This window comes from Taudactylus pleione, unplaced genomic scaffold (assembly GCF_031769625.1).
Source record: "Taudactylus pleione unplaced genomic scaffold, aTauple2 ptg000290l, whole genome shotgun sequence".
NCBI classification, from domain to species: Eukaryota; Metazoa; Chordata; class Amphibia; order Anura; family Myobatrachidae; genus Taudactylus; species Taudactylus pleione.
Genome location: NW_028284692.1, coordinates 1,688,833 through 1,710,241, shown reverse-complemented (window position 1 = coordinate 1,710,241; position 21,409 = coordinate 1,688,833). Strand labels below are relative to the sequence as shown.

Below are 21,409 nucleotides of genomic sequence, written 5' to 3'. Positions count from 1 at the left end.
CTTAAATAGTTGATCTATCAATACCAGTGGTGACCATTATAAAAGAGATAAGAGGTCATTGAGCAGACAGATCTCACCTATACCAAAAGAGAAGAGTTTTCTGAGCACCTTCAAAATTTTAAGATTTGAGCAATGTCTATTTCAGAATTTCCAAGCAAATGAAGGTAGACACTATTGATAATCCTACTTAAGAAGTACTTAAGGTCTCTTAATGTGTTTGAAGATAGAACGAGTTCAACACAAACACGTACCTACCCTTGAATGAATCTATTGGCTTAAATATGTGACTGCTGTAGCACTGCATCTATACTACAGTTATGGATAGTATCAGGACTGCCACCATAAATAATGGGGCCCGGTACTAATAAAATAGGCAGGGCCCCCCTGGGAGGCAGCATAGGGTAATGAAGGCTGAACCTTATTGGGGGGGACAAGGCAGGGCAGGCTGGAGTAGGGGGGAGGCACAGGGGAGGGAAGGTTGTTAGGAGTAGGCGAGAGGCACAGGGCAGGGAAGGCTGTCTGGACTTAGGGGGGTGGGTGCGCAGTGAAAGGATAGCTTCATTAGGAGGATCTATGTACTTACTAGACTTCAGCTGGTTCGGAGAGGGCCCAGGTGGCTGCGCCACAGCAGTGCAGTTATGCACCAGTAGCCAGCTAGAAAGCGCCAGTGGCACATAAAATATGGCACTGGCTGTCAGCCAATCACAGCTCGCAGACTGGCAGCCAATCAGGAGCTGTGATGCGCTCGCGGCCAGTGCCATATTTGAAGTGCTGCACTTGCCCCAGCGGCGCTGTGTTTCCCTGGTTGCCGGTGCATATCTGGCTCTGCACCATTGCCACCTGGACAGGCCCCTGCTCTCTCTGGGCCCAGCAATCCCCCTTTGATGGCGGCCCAGGATAGTATATATCACTATTGCAGGTTTTTTTTTTCTTTTGATTTATTTGTACATGTTTGTAATCAGATTAATTTACGGAAACTGTGAAATTCCAGTTCTGGAAGTTACTTCTTATTTTCACCAACAAAGTACTTGTGTGTTATGCTAAATATTAGGACAGAAAGGATAAAGAACAATTTTTGTCAAATTTGGCCCCATACTGACATCCGACATGTTAGGACATCCCCAATCAGCCAGGTGTTCTAGCTGTGCATGTGGGCTAGAGATTCTATAAATATCCTTCCATAACTGTTTTATTAAACTCTAAAAGCATATGCTAGATGTTAACAAAAACAAAATGGAAATAACACAGATTCCTTTTAAGCATGACATCGTTAGCTATAGATGTTACCTACATATTGCTGTGCCACAAACAGCTGATGCATTGCTTCAGGCGGTAGAAAAGTACCTTACGCACCAGCACTCAGTGTAAAAAGGACTAAAACCTGCCGCTTAAGAAGATTTATAGCAGCTCACCAGATTCTTCAGAAGTTAAAGTCTGCTGAGCTGCCATATAAAGCTTCTGGCAGAGCTCCTTAGTATTTTCTCATAGCATTTCTGACAACATAGCGACTAATATGTGGCAGAGTAATTTTTTATATCTATTGGATGGTGATCTGTTTTTTATTTTAATGCATCTGCTGCTTTTTGTCCCTGACACCTTTAATCAAGAACCTCTTAGAGACCTTTTTGGGAAATTCAATTTAAAATAATTGTTTTTCAAATAATTTCTTTATATTTTTACACCTACTTCTAAAACTTGTAAACACTCGACAATGAAAGTACTTAAAATGCTAACACACAGCAGAAACATTAAACCAGCACACATGGCATAAACCAAGCGATATTGACTGTGATGTCAGTTCAGCAATACAGAGGTAAAGTCAAAATAAGGAGGGATTATTGGAATTATAAATTTCTATAGGGGATGGAATATATAAAAGGGAGGGGCCATAACAGCCATTTCATTTATAAATCAAATCAAACCACTGGCTGTAATTATTCCGCAGAGCATATATATATATTTATTAAGTTTAATGTTAAATCAGAAAAACTAACATGTCTGTATTTCAAAAAAAAAAAAAAAGTCCGGCCCCCCATCTGGAGTCATTATTTCTATTATAATTAAAATTTATAATGAGTCGTGCCATTCTAAATTTCCCACTTTAGATCAACGCTTACTGTAGTCTATTGTCAAGTGCAAATCAGAGCCACACTCCCTGGAACAAAGACTAAACCCAGAGGAATTTGAATTTTTTTTCTGGTTGCTAAAAAATAAGAAGCTGTAGTTGACATTTTTGTTAAATAAATAGTTACTACTTGCAAAGAGGCTTGAAGGGCCTATTGTGACTCGTGAGCCGTGACATCCCGCTAGGGGCGGTGTGGTCAGTGCCTTCCTCCAACCACCTCCCTCCTGCCTTCTCTTATATTATACTTGCTTATTCTCTTAATTTGTCTGGGAGACCATCACACTTCAGGAAGTTCCCCTGGACTCAAAGTCCCATGTAGAACAGGGCATCCAGGGCCGTAACTAGGGTAGTGTGACCTGTGCCATGGCACAGGGCACAGCAGGGCAGGGGGCGCTCTTTGGGCTTGTCAGTTTTCCTGTTTATTATCATTCTCACTTGTAGCTTCCTCTTCTTTTACCCCAGCATCTCCTGGCCTCCCCTATCTCTTCCCTGGCCCTTCCCCATGAGGCCATGGCCCTTTTTCAGGGGCAAAATCTTCTGTCCCTATTTAAAAATTGTGTGTGTGTGTGTGGGGGGGGGGGGGTTGCACCCAATGCTCTCTCTGGCACAGATCACCAAAAAGTCTAGTTACGGCTCTGAGAGCACCTTCCTAGATCCTTTACTAGTGAAGAGAGTGGAATAGGGGCTAGTTGACACGAGTCACAGAGAACCTGTTGTGTAATGCTGAGCATTGCACAGTGGGCAATGGGAGGCCATTATGTTGCAGATCATGTCACCAAGCCCCCTGTATTTCTGGGTTCTCCCAGAGGGGGAGGTCCTACAGTAGGCAAGTAGACCTTATATGGAGAACACACCACTAACAGATTCACATAGCATGTAAGGAAAGAGGACAGAGGGAAATAACATTCCAACTATTTTAATGACGTTGTTTTACTTTTTACATATTTACTCTATCAGGTCACTAAACAAGGATTTTAAATATGTTGATTTACATCCTTTGTATCTGTACTACATTATGTTATTTTAATACAAAATTCATTGACAAACAAGTGGCACTGTGGCTGCTGGAGTTGAGTTTGATCTATACAATATCTTGTTTGTGAGCGAGTGATTAGTAGCGGTGCACTAACTAAACAGCCTTTGTGATTCTCCTTCTTCACCCTCTTACTAGCGTTAGCAATCGACCATCGTTTGATGATGATGTTGGATATATTTTACCATCGCTGAGGGACCACCAAATGTGCACAACTATGGTAGAGGACCAATTGTGGATGCACAGCCACGGTCTTCTCATCAATGGTTTCTCAGCAATTGTCAGAAACCATAGATGGCAGAACAGTTGATGAACAACCCTACGTCATACATACAGTGAGTGTGCGGGAGCAAGAAGGTCTGTAATATCACCGTCACATTTATCATGAAGGGAGGAGATGCAGTATAACCAGAGTGAGCAGGCCCTCACCCGCCGAGGCTGGTCATGCACTGTAAATGTGAAACCTGCATACACAGTGCACCACGCCATCATAATTTATGACTCTTAACTCTCGCCCAATAGAGGCTCTCCCGATCCTGGTCAGGATGACTCATCTACGCAAGACTGTGTTATGAAAAAAAAAAAGGCACTGGTCTTAATAGACTCATTTGTGTGGGGTGGCTTGACATTGTAGCAGTGGGGATTACATGATTCACTGCAAATCATGTCCCCGGACCGTCCACTTCCCCAGTGTTCTGGAATCTGGAAAATTGATTCACTCTCCCATGACTATGAGAGAATTCCCCAAAGTTTCTGAGTCTCCCTACATTCAGGGAGAGTAGGCATGTATGAGCTGCTATTGGCAGGTGGCGAATCAGCCAAGTGCAGCTCTCCTCATCAGCAGTAAAGTGGAATGGGGACAGTGCAATTCTACGTCTTTGTCAAAATGAAACACACACATTATTGCTAGAATTTAAAATGTAGTTGAGGTTAGCTATTCAGCATATGTGTACTTGATGTGTGAGATGCACACCATGCAGACTTCAAGGGGTAGATTTACTAAGTGGTGGCTTTTGTAAGCCACCAATTCTCTGCAGCTTTGATCCAGAAATCTAAAACGCAACAATATTAATGCAAAGCTACACATTTTTTGCATTTAATATTGTTGTCATTTTAAATTTACGGATAAAAATTGCTGTGAATCAATGGCTTGCAAAAATCTCTGCTAAGTAAATTTCGCCCTAAATTACAATTCCAGAACTTGATGATTTCACAGGATCATACTAGAATTAAATGACATTCTCTAACACACACTACACCTAGCCAACATGACACAGCCACTGGACATGAGGCTAATGGAGCTAATACATTAGCAATTGATTGTGGCAATACCCTGTTTTGCAGATGATTGTGTAAACAAATCGGCAATGTCTGGGGTTCACCGAACTATAGATTCCATCCAAAAAGTGATCAGAATCGGTAAATCAGGTTGTACAACATGTTGGATTTCACCGACCAATCGGGGCTATAGATTGCTAGTGTATCGTAACAATCAGCAGATTTGCCGACCGTTACTAGTAAAATGATGAGCCTTTCGATGAGCCTTTCATGATTGACAGATCTGTTATTTGCTGAAAATGATCTGCAAATCACTGAAAAATAACTGTAATGTATGACCGAAGATTGGTGGATTGGAGAATTGTGAAATCAGGGGAAAGAAATGCAGAATTGTTGAATCGCATTTCTTTCTGATTGCTGAAATACTGTACAGGTATGTGCCCCATAATACAATTATATTCCCCTTTGTACAGACATAGAACACTACACCTTCCCAACATAAAACAACCACTGGGCATTATCATAATACAATTATATGACACAATACTAAATTATAGGATACTACCAATCCAATAGATCTTGCAATACATTAAAGGTCAATGTAGGTATAGACTTTTTGGTGCCCTGTGCAGGAGAGAGCGCGTTGGCGCCCCCCCCCCCCCCACATTTTTTGAAATAGGGACATAAGATAGTGCACCTGAAAAGAGCCATGGCCTCATGTGGAAGGGCCAGGGAAGAGATAGGGGAGGCCAGGAGATGCTGGAGTTCAAAGAAGAGGAAGCTACAAGTGAGAATGATAATAAACAGGTAAATTGACAGGCCCAAACAGCGCCCCCTGCCCTGCCCTAGTTACTGCCCTGACATTGTGTACACAGTATACAGCAATACAGGTTGGTAGTATTCAGAGAAACATAGACTTCAGAAAAGTGCATGGCCCTAGTGTATATATAGATAGAGGAACTGTGGAGGGTTATTAGCACTGGGAGAGAAACAAAAGGCTGCAACAGGTATATTATAGTTAATGAAAAAGGGTGTGATCATAGGCTGGGCGAGTGACTGTCACATTGGATGACACATATTTAGTAAGTATTGGGACAAACCTTTAAAGATCAAGTCACACCCAGCCTTGTCTTGCATGGCAGTGGTGTGGTGCGGATCTCAAATCAAAATCACTTCATTCAGAAGGTACATATAAGAATAAGACCCAGAATCCTTTGCTCTTATCAGACAAATAATTGAATTGAATTGAGAGTTAAATTATTGGGTTGTGAATATGACAACAACTGCTAATTATTAAACTTGTGAATCTGTCTAATGAAATATTGTTCCTATCCATGTTGGTGCTAAAAGGGTGCTTATGCAAAGTACAAAAAAAAATCACAAGCAATGTACTGGATAAAGCCTGGATTAGATGAGTGTAACAAAAAAATGACAAAAAAAAATCTACATTATCAATAAAAGAATAAGTTCAAGGAATACGTCAAACAAAAATTGTCAATTAGGCTAGTGCTCATAATTTACTAATAAAGTAAAAAAAATGGCAAATGTGCAGTATTCTATAGATTGTAATCTTGCGAGCAGGGCCCTCTTACTTCATCTGCTTGTTATTGCCCAGTCTTATTTAATTAGCATTTTTTTCACAATTGTACAGCGCAATGACATATGCTGGCGCTATATAAATAAATGTTAATAAACATCCCAATCAGCAACCAGCTTTGATTGATCTAGGACTACAAATCAGTTGTCTGGTTACTGGGTTACTGCACAAATGAAATCAGTTAGTAAATAATCCTCAGGGTGTGCTGACCAGTATGTGCTTTTGCTGAAATGAACTGTAATTTAGAGCTTTCAGGTTTCTTGCAGCACAGGCCTCATTCATGTCATGAATACGTGTCCAGGGGCTGGGTTTCCCTGAAAAATTCAATACCATAAGATCACACACTATGGACAGCAAGTCTAATGAAAAGCTCAGTGCTGTTTCCTTAAAGGAAATGCAGAGAAAACAATGTGGAAGCTGCTTGGCTTGATCATTGTAGACTCAATTAGTACTTTTTTGTAGGTGGAAAATAAAGTACAGAATCTCATTTATACAGTAATTTAACATTATAATGACAATAAAGAACTGAAGTAGGATTGATTGATACCCTTAACTCAGTCCAACAAGTAAATACCCGTTATAGTTTAGTAAGGATCACGGGGGGGATTCATCCAGCACTACAAATATGTCACTGAACCAGTATTGCATTTTGTCCAGCAGCTAAACTGTATGAAATAGTCTAAATTCCTTGCTACTTTCTAGTAGAACTGAAGAACCACTTGCTCAAGACAAAAATAAAAAAAACACTGCAAAGCAAATTGTATGCATATTTTTGTAAACTATCAAGGAATGCAAAAACAATCTAATATTAGTGCCTGTGGCATATTCTGCATTCGCCAGGCACATAGCATGTTGGGGGATTCACTATGCATGCATCAATATCAGCACATGCGTAGAAGAGCAGGGCTAGACAGGTGTAGCAGATGGAAAAGCGTCATCTACCAACGCCAGACAACATAGCTGTTACTCCCTCTCTCTACAGTGACTGTGGGCCTGATTCAGTGATAGACGGAATGCCAATGTTTTCTCAAATGACCAATGTGTTTTCAAATGCACGTGTCAGCGTCACACTGCGTATGTGTCCCATGGTCCGGCGAAAGCAGTTGCAGTGAGGATTGATTTACAAAGTAGTTGACAGGCGAGGACCATTTGGGGGAGGTAACGAGGGCGTGGCGACTGAAACGTAGGCGTGTTGCGTCTGTTTCAGGGGCGTGTCACAGCCCGTGAGTGTGATTCCGTACGCAGTTGTTAAGGCTCCGGCATCTTACTTCCATCTGTCATTCTGCGCAACCATAGGGTTACTCAGAAGTTTGATGATCGACCTGTATGTGACCGATGGTTGCGTCTTTGTACGCAAGTGGTGGATCTGCGAAGCCGACAGACGTCTCAATACAAATCACGATGGCTGCAACATTTTCATATATTTGCATTGCTGCTGCGTACATAGACGCAGTCGCGATGGCATTTCTCCATCTCTGAATCAGGCCCTTTAGCACTGCCACTGATTGGTGTGACTTCTGCAGCACTGATCCAAATCTACTGTGAATTAAAAATGTTAATGAGAATAACCACTTATGTATATTGCACAGAACCAACCCAACTGAGGAATCTGTGCTCACCTAACACACCCTCAAAAAAAACATTTTTAATAGGAGAAAGAACTCAGCATTAGCAATTTTATCAGCATATAAAGTTCAGAAAGAATAGTATTTACTAGCTTTCCTTTATATGACCACCCAAATAATTCTGGATGTCAGAGGTAGGCAAAAAGCAGCTCCCCAGTTGTTGTAGAACCACAAATATCAGCTTGACCTGGCAGTGGAACTTCTAGTCACAGCAGCTGGGAAGCCAAAAGTTAGGCTGTTGCCTGAACTATGAACTTTGCTGGGTAGTGTAGTCATAATACAAAAAAATCTAACGTTATGTAATCTTTAAGTGTTTTATGTTCAAAGCATTATTCACAATATATATAGAAAGCTCACACTACAAAACAAAGAAGAATACCAAAGGAAAATCATGTAAAATGCAAACATTCAGTCACTTAACAAGAAATGGCACTATCCTGAGGAGCTTGCAATCAACAATACAATTTCAGTTAATGCCATTAATTTAATTTGAAAACCTCCTTCATTAATATGGTTTTAGCCACAAATTGTAGCAATTTTACATATTCATCTTGTGTTATAGATAAAAAGCAATACAAGGTGACATTGAAATTAGAGGAGTAAGTGGTATTTGGTAAATGTTTTGGAAAACAGAGAGAGGGGCAAAAGACAGTGAATTCAGAGAATGACAGTCCATCAGCAGACATGGTGGGATCAATTTAAGATGAATGAGGTAACATCACTCAGTGAGTCCTCGATACAATAAAATAAGGGTCCGAGCTTCTGTAACCGGCTGAAAAGGGCATATTGGGCGTGTGTTGCTGACTTTGATTCATTGTCTACCTGTTAATCAGGTTCTCTGTGGCATACTGTCACACACCTTAAATCAGTGTCACTTTTTAGCCCCATATAGGCAACACCCCAATACTGCCCTGAATCACAGTATGAATTACCACTTTGTGTCCAAATTACAATAGAAAAGATACAAGAGCCTACAGACTATGGATACAGTAAATGATTATAGTAAGAACCTTTGTGCACTATCTTTATATCTAGTGCAGTGAAACACTATGTCTATTTAGCTAAATAATATCTATATTTCATTTAGATATGTTTAAATATCTTCCTCTGGGGGGAAAAAAAACATTATGCCCATTTCAATAAAACATAATAGCTATCTGAGTTAATATTAGAATGAAGGGAAAACGGAATTACAATGAATATCAGATTCCAGGTAGACAACAATATTATAAATTCTCATTCACTACAAATAAACAGTATTAAACACTGTAAACAAATATTAATTGACCTAATTACTAATGTAAGCATTAATATGCAGACACTTTGCTTTTTACACTAGTATTGGCTGATACAAGCTACAACACTGTTACAACACTGTCCCCCCCTCTAGCTATCACAGTATATTAACACTGGATTTCCACCCTCTTCTCTCCCAAACTCACTTGCTGTATTTTGAAGGAGACTTGGTAGGTGACTTGCTCTGTCCCTTGAACATGGTGCCGTTTCACCCCCTCGCTGCCCCTCTCTGTGGTTCCTGAGCCTTTGTCCTAGTGTACGTTGCACCTGAAAATTTGACAGTGACAAGCTGGAGAAGAAGAGGAATGTAAGACAGGACAGTGCAGGAGGCTGACTCCTCCCAAAAGTTCTAGCCTGGGCGATGGGACCTGAGAATAAAAAAGAGAGGTGTACATAACCTGTTAAACCAGTTGTGTAGGACTGAGAGGAGATACACTGAGTGTATGTCCCCACCCAGGAAGAGTGTCCCATTTGTAAAGCATATTTGTCAGTAGTCTTGCATGTTACTTAGAAGGGGAGGACGATGATTGTGTTTTCTCTGGAAATTAAAAACTTAGAGAATTTATGAATTTATAATGCAGGGAAACATAGAAGAGGCAATATACTAACCACCAAATGTGGGTGTATATCGTGCATTTTATTTTCTGCAAGAGCACCAGTATACCCGCCTTGTGCACACATATGTACATGTACACGTTCTGCACACAGGCAGTAACTCTTACTCGCACACAGCTCCAATTGCGGCCACATTCTGAATGCAAATGGATTGCAAGCAGAATGCTAATGTGGCTTTATGCACATCCTAATGCATACCCATCACACAACCACACTTTCTACATGAGTGAGAGCAGCCATCATCATTATCAGCAGCCCTTACACCCACCCCATGCTAGGTGCTAAAGCAGAGCTGTAACTAGACTTTTTGGTGCCCTGTGCCGGAAAGAGCATTGGCGCCTACCTCATTTTTCAAAGTGACATAATGTACCCAAAAAAGGGCCATGGCCTCATGGGGAAGAGCCAGGGAAGAGATAGAGGATTCCAGGAGATGCTGGGGATGAAATAAGAGGAAGCTACAAGTGAGAATGATAATAAACAGAAATTTGAAAGGTCCAAACAGCGCCCCCTGACCTGCGGTGCCCTGTGCGTTGGCACCGGCCGCACTACCCTAGCTATGGCCCTGTGCTAAAGATACAACTGCTATAAGCATGACTCAATATATGATGTATCTCTGGCTACAGGCCGTAGATACGCTCACAAGATGGTTCTGTTACATTCGTACTCGCAGCTGCCGCCTAGTTGATGGCCAGTAAAGTACTTTTCATGTTTTTAGAGAAACGGCCGTGATGAGTTGGAGTTACAGAAAGATGCTTATGTTTGCTGCTGGCATTCGCCACATGTGGTCCACAGTTCCGAACAGAGGGCAAACAATACAACAGTACATGATAATACAGTATACACTTAACAAATAACACTTTTTTTATAGGCACTAAAAGAGGTGCTAAGCACAGACAAATGGGTGGTGAAGCCACAGGCAAACAGCCCAAGGAGGAGGTGGCGAGAGTAGCAGATGAGCAAGAGTAGTGGATGATGAGATAGGAGAGAATGGGGGTAGTTAGGCAAACACAGGCCTATCTGACAGTTTAAATGCCATTTCCTGGACGTGTATAAATTAGCCATTGCGATTGCTTTCACAGCATTAGAGCTCTCTGCGTGTCAGGTGTGCGTCATTTTTTGCAGCTGGTCAGACTTGACTTACATGCTGCGTGACTGCCCGACATGTGTCAATGTTACCAATGTTTACATGGGAGTCAGACATTGGACAGAAGGCAGCAGTGGGCATCCCTATGCTCGGGTAAGCTTTGGAAGCATTATCATATTTTTGCAGCTGTGATTGCATTATCGTCCATCTCTGAATCAGGCCCAATAACTACTAAGAGGGCATATTGTTTGAAAGAGTAGACTCCCCTCTTTCAAACCAGAGTTCTCCTATGTATGTGCGAGCCAGTGTGGGGAGATAGGCCACAATGTGCCTTCCCCCATCTATGAAAAATCTTTGCCTTACGCTGTGTTATATTGTCTGGTGATCACAGGTGATCACAAGACAATAGCTACTAGAGGGGTACATAATTTGAAAGAGGGGACCACCCACTTTTAAATAAGGGTGCCCCTTAATTATGGGAATCCATGTTGGGGAATATTCATAATGATCACCAGGCAATAACTTCTATGTGGGCACACAATTTCAAAGAGTGGGTGTTCCCTTTTCAAACCAGATTAACCCCACCTTTCAAGGTCCTGTGGTTGGAGATAGAGAGACTTACAATTCCTACCCCCATATTTTTAATTCAAGCGTCAACACTTCTGTCACGACCAGAGTTTCTCGGCATGGTGGTCGACGGGTATTACCTGTGAGGTCACTATGGCAGGGGGCGTCTGGCGGTGGTGCTGGTGCTTGGCGAGGGGCGTTGGCTGTGCGTGGTTCTGTGCAGGCATATTGTCCCTTTGGGCTGGTGAGGCCTGGTGGTGCTTCCGTTCCGCTCCGGCATGGGTGGCGCCATCTTGCCTCCGGTCACGTGACCTAATCGCCCAATCCTGGTTTGTCATATGCTCTCTCTGGCCAGTCACGGCACAGCACTTGGTATTTAGGGAGGTTCAGAGCCTCACTTCATTGCCAGTGCAACGTGTTTCTCAGCATAGCTGATAGAGAGTTCCCTGTGCTCCCCACCTGTTTCCTGTGATACGCTACCTGCCTGCCAGCTTGTCTGCTCCAACCCCGCTGGACTACCCTGCATCCTCCATTACCTTCCCCTTGCCTGAGTACCTGAGTCTGCTGTTTACCCTGCACCTTGCCTCCACTGACACTCTGCTGGATAATCCTTCCTCAGCCTGCATTCTTCATTTCAGCCACTACACTGGATTTCTCCAGCCTGTCATCAACTGGACGTTTCCCTATTAACCAGTAACTACCTGGACAATTCCCATTGTCTGCCACTACCTGAACATTCTCTATTAACCAGTCACTTCCAGCACATTGTTCATTGCCTGTCACTAACTGGACTTTTTCCCATTACTTCACCACAGCTCCCAAGTGCACTTAGTGCTATATCTGGACTTTAGCTTTTGTCATATTCATGTCTATCAAACCACAAAGTTCCACCTTTTCATTTAAACCTGCTTCAGTGTCTGCTCCTATCACCACCCCGGGCCCACAACAAAACCAGAACCTCACAGTTTGCACTGGCCCCATGGACCCGGCCACGGAACAGGAGTCTGGAGTAGATTTATTTTGGTGCATTGCTGGCCGTTTGGAAAACCTGGAAACCATGCAGCATCAAATGGCTCAGTTTTTACAGGAAATGTCTAAAAGACAGGATAATCTGCAAACCTCCTTATCCTCCCCTGGGGTAACAGTCCCTACACTCTCTCCTGTATCTGGAAATACTGGTAACAGGACATCTCCTCGCTTACACCTTCCTATACCCAGCAAATTTGACGGCAACCCTAAGCTCTGCCACTGCAAAAACTAAAGTGGCTTACATAGTGTCTCTGTTGTCCGGCTCAGCCTTGGATTGGGCTTCCCCACTCTGGGAGCGTTCAGATTCTCTACTGGACAACTATACAGCCTTTGTGTCATCATTCAGGAGGATCTTTGATGAGCCCGGACGTACTGTATCAGCTTCATCTGGTATTATGACTCTGAGACAAGGAATCCGTTCTGTCAGCCAGTATGCCATACAATTTCAGATTTTAGCATCAGAGCTCAAGTGGAATGAGGAAGCACTCACCTCAGCCTTTTGGCATTGACTCTCGGACCGACTAAAAGATGATCTGGTCACCGTGAGCTTCCCACCAATCTAAACGACATGATTTTGCTGTGTAATAAATTGACCTACGCTTCAGAGAACGTCAGGCTGAAAAGCACAGGTCTGACAAGCAAAGGTCCTCTACCCTTCCCTTACCTACTCCTATGGATGAAGAGCCTATGCAGGTGAACCATACCCATCTCTCCAAAGAGGAAAGTCAGAGAAGGATGTTAAAAACCCTCTGTCTATACTGTGGAGATTCAGGACACCTAGTGGCCTCCTGTCCCTGCAAATCGGAAAATGCTCGTTCCTAACTGACACTGGGGACATCAAGTTAGGAGTAATGAGTCCGTCCTCAAAAAATAAAGATTTCGTAATAACCTTAGCTATAGATCTAAAGCCTAAACCTGCCTTTGTTTCTGCTCTATTAGATTCTGGAGCAGATGGAAATTTCATTACCTCCAACTTAGTTGACAAACTACAAATTTCTTGTTCATCCCTCACTCATGCAATTTCCTTGACTGCCATGGATGGTCGGCCTCTGGCTAATGGAGTTGTCACCAAGGAAACTCTACCAGTGCTAGTCCATATTGGAGCACTCCATTCTGAGTCTTTGAAGTTTTAGTGATACCTGAGGCGTCCCAAGACATTATTTTAGGACTACCCTGGCTACGCCTGCACAATCCTAGGATAGACTGGTGTTCTATGCAAATTCTTTCATGGTGGACACACTGTCAGAAATCCTGTCTTCCCAAGATACGACCTGTAAGGAAAACAGCTTCATTAATATCTCCAGCAATTCCTAAGGAGTATCAAATGTTCACTGATGTCTTCTCCGAACAACAAGCGAATGTCTTACCTCCTCACAGAGAATGGGATTGTCCTATTGACCTGCTGCCTGATAAGATGCCACCTCGTGGTCGCACCTATCCTCTATCCTTACCAGAGACCAAAGCAATGTCTGAGTACATCCAGGATAATTTGGAAAAAGGATTTATTCGCCCCTCCACCTCTCCTGCCGGAGCTGGGTTCTTTTTCGTTGCCAAAAAGGACGGCGGCCTAAGACCTTGTATAGACTACTGAGGCCTGAACGATATAACGGTCAAAAATCGATATCCACTTCCACTAATCACAGAGTTATTTGACAGGGTCAAGGGGTCCATCATATTCTCCAAGTTAGATCTGAGAGGGGCCTACAATCTCATTCGTATTCGCTCAGGTGACGAGTGGAAGACTGCTTTTTATACTAGGGATGGAAATTTTGAATACCTTGTAGTGCCTTTCGGCTTGTGCAATGCCCCAGCTGTCTTTCAGGGCTTCGTTAACAAAATTTTTCAGGATCTATTATATGTGTCAGTCGTTGTCTATCTGGACAACATCTTGATTCTCTCGTCTTCTTTAGAGGAACATCATCACCATGTGAAGGAAGTGCTGTCTCGTCTGAGGAAGAACTACCTCTACTGTAAACTGGAAGTGTGTGTCTTTAGTGTACCCAGTGTGCCATTTCTTGGTTACATCATCTCTGGCTCCAGCCTAGAAATGGATCCCAAAAAAGTGCAGGCAATCCTGGATTGGTCCCGTCCTCAAACCTTGAAAGCCATCCAGAGATTACTCTGATTCGCCAACTATTATAGACGCTTTATCAAGGGATTTTTGTCACTGATGGCTCCCATTACGGCCCTGACCCATAAAGGCACTAATCCTGCCCTATGGACACCCGAGGCAGAGACAGCCTTCCAGCTTTTGAAACAAGCCTTTATCTCAGCTCCAGTCTTAAGACAACCAGACCTGAGTAGACCTTACTTGTTAGAGGTAGATGCCTCATCAGAAGCAGTAGGAGCGGTCCTATCCCAGCGATATGAAGACAACTGAGTTCATCCCTTTTTATCCAAGAAGTTCTCTCCTGCTGAAAGGAACTATGCTATAGGTGAACAAGAACTCTTGGCAGTGAAGTTGGCACTGAAGGAGTGGAGATACCTACTGGAAGGGGCTAAATTTCCTTCACTGTCTTCACTGACCATTGGAACCTCCTCTTCCTCAAAAAACATCCAGTGTGTGAGCCCTTGTCTGGCTAGATGGGCAATTTTCTTTGCTAGCTTTCGGTTCACCCTGACCTTCCGATCTGGAGCTCTTAATCAGAAAGCAGATGCTCTGTCTAGATCTCTCTTCTGTAACGACAATTTGGAGACCCTGCGTAGTGCCCCTGTGTTAGAGTCAAGAGTGTTTACCACCATACAGATACAGCTCCCTACTGGGAAAACATTTGTGGCCCTGGAGTTAAGGAAGCAGCTCCTCACCTGGGCTCACTCCTCTCGTTTTGCAGGTCACTCAGGTACTCGAAAGTCTCTGGAACTTTAAAGAGAAGTTATTGGTGGCCATCCATGAAAACTGATGTATTGGAGTTTATTTCCTCTTGTGCCTCATGTACTCAGCATAAGTCTTTGCGTCAAGCCCCAGCTGGTGAATTGTTACCCCTGCCTATTCCATCACGTCCATGGACACATCTCTCTATGGACATCATAACAGATTTACCTATCTCTCAGGGTTACACCACCATCTGGGTTGTGGTAGACTGATTTTCGAAGATGGTTCATTATATACCTCTAAAGAAACTGCCTACTGCTCCTGACTTGGCTCATCTGTTTGTCCAGCACATATTTCGCCTCCATGGACTTCCTACCGAAATAGTTTCTGATCATGGCACTCAAGTTGTGGCAAAGTTCTGGAGAGCCTTATGTTCTGCTCTACAAGTAAAGTTAAACTTCTCCACTGCCTATCACCCTCAGAGCAATGGATCCACAGAGTGGGTCAATCAAGATCTTGAGACCTTCCTAAGGATCTTCATGACGTCATCCCAAGACAATTGGTCTGAATTGCTACCATGGGCAGAATTTGCACATAATGCCTCGTATCATTCCTCGACAAATCAAACCCCATTTCAAATAGTCTTCACCCTCGTATTCCTGAGTTTCGAAGCCTGTCTGCCTTTGATGTGCCAGCCGTGGAGGATACTGTACAGAGATTTGCATCTAATTGAGCTCAGGAACGTTCTGATTTGGAGAAGGCATCCTCCCATTACAAACTTCAGGCAGATAGGAGACGTAGGAAGGTACCTTGCATGCAAGTTGGAGACCGTCTGGTTGTACACCCGGAACATCCGTCTCAGAGTACCTTCTATGAAGTTTGCTCCCCGGTTCATCGGACCCTTTTCCATCACAGAAATAATCAACCCTGTGGCTTATCGCCTTCAGCTGCCTTGTTATCTAAAAATTCCAAACTCATTCCATATCTCCCTCCTAAAACCCCTAATATTGAACAAATTCCGCAAGGTCCTTCCTGTTCCCCCTTGCATCCAGACCGAAAGAGGCGTGGAGTTCGAGGTCTCTCAGGTCCTGGATTCTCGCATCCGCAGAGGACAATTGCAGTATCTCCAGGATTGGAGGGGTTATGGTCCTCCGGAGTGCTGTTGGACCGATGCTCGAGATATCCATGCTCCCACCCTGGTCAGGAGATTCCATACTGCTCATCCAGAAAAGCCTGGTGAGGGTCCTGAGGCCACCCATAAGGGGGGGGGTACTGTCACGACCAGAGTTTCTCGGCATGGTGGTTGACGGGTATTACCTGTGAGGTCACTATGGTGGGGGGCGTCTGGCAGAGGTGTTTGGCGAGGGGCATTGGCTGTGCGTGGTTCTGTGTGGGCATGTTGTCACTTTGAGCTGGTGAGGCCTGATGGTGCTTCCGTTCTGCTCCGGCATGGGTGCTGCCATTTTGTCTCCGGTCACGTGACCTAATCGCCCAATCCTGGTTTGTCACATGCTCTCTCTGGCCAGTCACGCCACAGCACTTGGTATTTAGGGAGGTTCAGAGCCTCACTTCATTGCAAGTGCAACATGTTCCTCAGCATAGCCGAGAGTTCCCTGTGCTCACCACCTGTTTCCTGTGATACGCTACCTGCCTGCTTGTCTGCTCCAACCCCGCTGGACTACCCTGCATCCTCCATTACCTTCCCCTTGCCTGAGTACCTGAGTCTGCTGCTCACCCTGCACCTTGCCTCCACTGACACTCTGCTGGATAATCCTTCCTCAGCCTGCATTCTTCATTTCAGCCACAACACCGGATTTCTCCAGCCTGTCATCAACTGGACATTTCCCTATTAACCAGTCACTACCTGGACAGTTCCCATTGTCTGCCACTACCTGAACATTCTCTATTAACCAGTCACTTCCTGGACATTGTGTCACGGCCAGGGTATTTCAGCATGGCGCTAGGCGAGTGTTACCTGTGAGGTCATTGTGGCGCGGGCTGTCTGGTGGCGGAGCTGGTGTCTGGCGGGGGGCTTTGGCTGCGCGCGTTGTTGTGTGGGCCTGTTGTCACTCTGCGCTGGTAAGGCCTGGCGGCTTCTCCGTTCCATTTGGCATGGGCGCCGCCATCTTGCCTTCTGGCCATGTGATGCGGCTGGCTAATCCTGGTGAGTCACATGTTCCCTCCGGCCAGTAACAGCACGGCATGGGGTATGTAGGAAGGGTCAGTGCCTTCCTTCTTTGCCAGTGCAACGTGTATCTCAGCCTAGCTGAGAGGGAGTTCTCTGTGCTTTCCTGTTCCTGTGAATTCGCTGTCTGCCAGTCTGCCTGTCAGCTCCTAGCTCCCACTGGACTACCCCGCTTCCTCCATCACCCTTGCCCATACCTGAGTGCCTGAGCCTGCTGACATCCTGCGCTTCAGTTCACTACCTGCAAACCTGGCTTGTTTATTTTCAGTTCACTATCTGCAAACCTGGCTTGATTATTTTCAGTTTCACTACCTGCACACCTGGACAGCTCTAATTGTTTCTACTTGGACATTAACCCTTTTGCTCCCACCACAGAACTCTTGTGCACATTTATATATTCCTTGACTTTTATTTACTGCCACATTATATGTCTACTCAAGCACTTATTAAAGATCCTAGTTTTATTTTCAAATCTGCTTCTGTGATCGCTCCTGCTACCACCCCGGGTCCACAAACAACCCAGAACATAACAGTTTGCACTGGCCCCATGGAGCCGGCCACGGATCAGGAGTCAGGAGTGGATTTGTTCAGGTGCATTTCTGGTCGTTTAGAAAATCTGGAAAACATGCAGCATCAGATGGCTAAATTTCTGCAAGAGATGTCCAAGCGACAGGATAGTTTGCAAACTTCCTTTTCTACCCCTGAAGTACCAGCATCTACATCCGCATCAGCGTCTGGGAATACAGGAGGCAGATCATCTCCCCGCTTACATCTTCCTTTACCAAGTAAATTTGACGGCAATCCTAAACTCTGCCGAGGATTCCTAAATCAGTGTGACATACATTTTACCCTGCAGCCTGACAACTTTCTAACTGCAAGAACTAAAGTGGCTTATATAGTCTCTCTGTTATCCGGCCAGGCCTTGGAATGGGCTTCCCCACTCTGGGAGCGCTCAGATCCGCTGCTGGATAATTACGCAGGCTTTGTGTCATCCTTCAGGAGGATTTTCGATGAACCTGGGCGTACTGTATCAGCATCATCAAACATCATGACACTGAGACAAGGGGTCCGTCCTGTCAGTCAATATGCCGTGCAATTTCAAATTTTAGCATCAGAGCTCAAATGGAATGAGGAAGCCCTCACCTCGGCCTTCTGGCATGGGTTGTCAGACCGACTAAAGGATGATCTAGTCACTCGAGAGCTTCCTACTAATCTGAACGACATGATTTCGTTGTGTATCAAAGTTGACCTACGCTTCAGGGATCGTCAGGCTGAAAAAAACAGAACTGACCGGCAAAGGTCATTAACCCCCTCCATTTCTACCTGACCCATTCCTTCTCCTACTGAAGAGGAGCCTATGCAGGTGAATCATACACACCTCTCCAAAGAAGAACGTCAGAGAAGAATGCAAAAGAACCTCTGTCTGTACTGCGGAGAGTCCGGTCACCTGCTGATCTCCTGCCCCCGTAAACCGGGAAATGCCAAATCCTAACTGACCCTGGAGACATCAAGTTAGGAGTTATGAACCCGTCTCCAAAAATTAAAGATTTCACGATTACCCTAGCCTTTGATCTTAAACCCAAACCTGTCTTTGCTACTGCTCTACTTGACTCGGGAGCAGCCGGAAATTTCATAACGTCTAGTTTCATAGATAAATTTCAGATTCCTTGTTTGTCTCTCAACCATGCCATCTCTCTGACTTCTATAGACGGACGTCCTCTAACTAACGGGATAGTCACCAAAGAGACTCAACCAGTATTGGTCCGAATTGGAGCACTTCATTCTGAGTCCTTAAAATTCCTGGTGATATCAGAGGCCTCTCAAGAAGTGGTTCTTGGTCTACCCTGGTTACGTCAACATAATCCCAGGATTGATTGGAGTTCTATGCAGATTCTGTCATGGGGTATGGACTGTCAGAAATCCTGTCTTCCAAAAAATCGACCTGTGAGAAAGACAGTTCCATTAGTTTCTTCTGCCATTCCCAAGGAATATCAGATGTTCGCCGATGTGTTCTCTGAGCAACAAGCAAATATCTTACCCCCTCATAGGGAATGGGACTGTCCAATTGAATTGATACCTGATAAGATACCACCTCGTGGTCGTACCTATCCGCTGTCCTTGCCTGAGACTCTAGCCATGACCGAGTACATCCGGGACAACCTGGCAAAGGGGTTCATGCCCCTCTACTTCACCTGCCGGAGCTGGGTTTTTCTTCGTTGGCAAGAAGGACGGTGGTCTAAGACCATGTATCGATTATCGAGGCCTTAATGACATTACTGTAAAGAATCGATACCCTCTTCCCCTGATTACTGAGTTGTTTGATAGGGTCAAGGGCTCTGTCATTTTTTCTAAATTAGATCTGAGAGGGGCTTACAACCTCATTCGTATCCGAGCTGGCGATGAATGGAAGACCGCTTTTAATACCAGAGATGGACATTTCGAGTATTTAGTAATGCCTTTTGGATTGTGTAACGCCCCTGCTGTCTTTCAAAGTTTCGTTAATGAGATTTTCCGGGATCTGTTATATGTTTCGGTTGTTGTCTATCTGGATGACATACTGATTTTTTCACCCTCTGTGGCTAAACATCAAGAACATGTTAAAGAAGTTCTGACCTGTTTGAGAGAAAACCACCTTTACTGCAAACTGGAGAAGTGCGTCTTTGGAGTGCCCAGTGTACCTTTTCTTGGCTATGTAATATCTGGCTCCAGTTTAGAAATGGACCCCAAGAAGGTACAAGCAATTCTGGATTGGACCCGACCTCAGACACTGAAGGCCATCCAGAGATTGTTGGGCTTCGCCAATTATTATAGACGCTTCATTAAGGGATTTTCTACACTGCTGGCTCCCATTACAGCCTTGACCCGCAAAGGTGCTAATCCTGCCCAATGGTCACCTGAGGCAGAGTCTGCCTTTCATCTTCCAAAACAGGCCTTTATCTCAGCACCAGTTCTTCGACAACCAGATCTGGACAGGCCTTTTTTGTTGGAAGTGGACGCATCATCTGAAGCTGTGGGAGCAGTCTTGTCTCAACGTTATGAGGACAACCGAGTCCATCCGTGTGGGTTCTTTTCTAAAAAATTCTCACCTGCCGAAAGGAACTACGCCATAGGTGAGCAAGAACTACTAGCTGTAAAGTTGGCGTTGAAGGAATGGAGATATTTGCTAGAAGGCGCCAAGTTTCCATTTACTGTATTTACGGACCATAGAAATCTCTTATTTCTCAAAAACCTCCAATGTGTGAGTCCTCGTTTGGCCCGCTGTGCAATATTCTTTGCCAGATTTCAGTTCACCCTGACCTTCCGGTCTGGAGCACTTAATCAGAAGGCTGATGCCCTATCGAGATCTCTCCTCTGTGATGATCAATCTGAAAATCAAAGCAATACCCCTGTCTTGGAATCAAGAGTTTTTGCCTCATTACAAGTTCAGCCTCCTACGGGAAAATCATTTGTGGCCCCGGAATTAAGGAAGCAGCTTCTCACTTGGGCACATTCCTCTTGCTTCGCAGGGCACTCAGGCACTCGGAAGACCTTGGAGTTCCTGAAAAGACACTATTGGTGGCTTTCTATGAAGGCAGATATAATGGAGTTCATCTCTTCCTGCTCCTCCTGTGCCCAGCATAAATCATCACGACAAGCTCCAGCTGGGGAATTGCTTCCATTACCTACTCCATCACGTCCATGGACGCATCTCTCCATGGATTTCGTCACAGACCTGCCAGTCTCTCAAGGTTTCAACACTATCTGGGTTGTAATAGACCGATTTTCTAAGATGGTCCACTATATACCGTTGAAGAAGTTACCTTCTGCCCCTGACCTGGCACAGTTGTTTGTCCAACACATATTTCGTCTACATGGCCTTCCTGCTGAAATTGTCTCTGACCGTGGTGTGCAGTTTACTGCAAAATTCTGGAGGGCTTTGTGTTCTGTTCTTCAAGTGAAGTTAAACTTTTCCATGGCCTACCATCCGCAAAGCAACGGCTCCACCGATAGAGTTAATCAAGATCTAGAGACTTTTTTAACAATTTTTATGTCATCTTCCCAGGACAATTGGGCTGCCTTGCTGCCGTGGGCTGAGTTTGCACATAATGCTTCCTACCACTCGTCAACTAACCAAACGCCATTTCAGGTTGTATATGGCCTTCATCCTCGTGTTCCCGAATTTC

The 21,409-nt window shown here is 44.4% G+C and overlaps 1 protein-coding gene and 1 long non-coding RNA gene across 4 annotated transcripts in view; one reads left to right on the top strand and one right to left on the bottom strand.

Annotated features, from left to right (window-relative positions):
• Positions 1-21,409, top strand: part of LOC148511790 (uncharacterized) — a 31,113-nt gene that overhangs the window by 2,340 nt on the left and 7,364 nt on the right. Inside the window, exon 3 of one of the 2 annotated variants that reach the window (XR_015880226.1) lies at positions 3,297-3,493. This is a non-coding gene — a long non-coding RNA (uncharacterized LOC148511790). Of the gene's footprint in view, positions 1-3,296; positions 3,746-21,409 lie in introns of those variants that run through there. The other variant, XR_015880225.1, reaches the window with a different exon arrangement.
• The window catches only part of EVPL (envoplakin), a 51,041-nt gene that overhangs the window by 25,825 nt on the left and 3,807 nt on the right, over positions 1-21,409 (bottom strand). The window contains exon 2 of one of the 2 annotated variants that reach the window (XM_088482525.1): positions 9,101-9,221. In XM_088482525.1, coding sequence (XP_088338651.1) covers positions 9,101-9,153 — 53 coding nt within the window. In that variant the 5' untranslated portion in view covers positions 9,154-9,221. Of the gene's footprint in view, positions 1-9,100; positions 9,435-21,409 lie in introns of those variants that run through there. The other variant, XM_088482524.1, reaches the window with a different exon arrangement.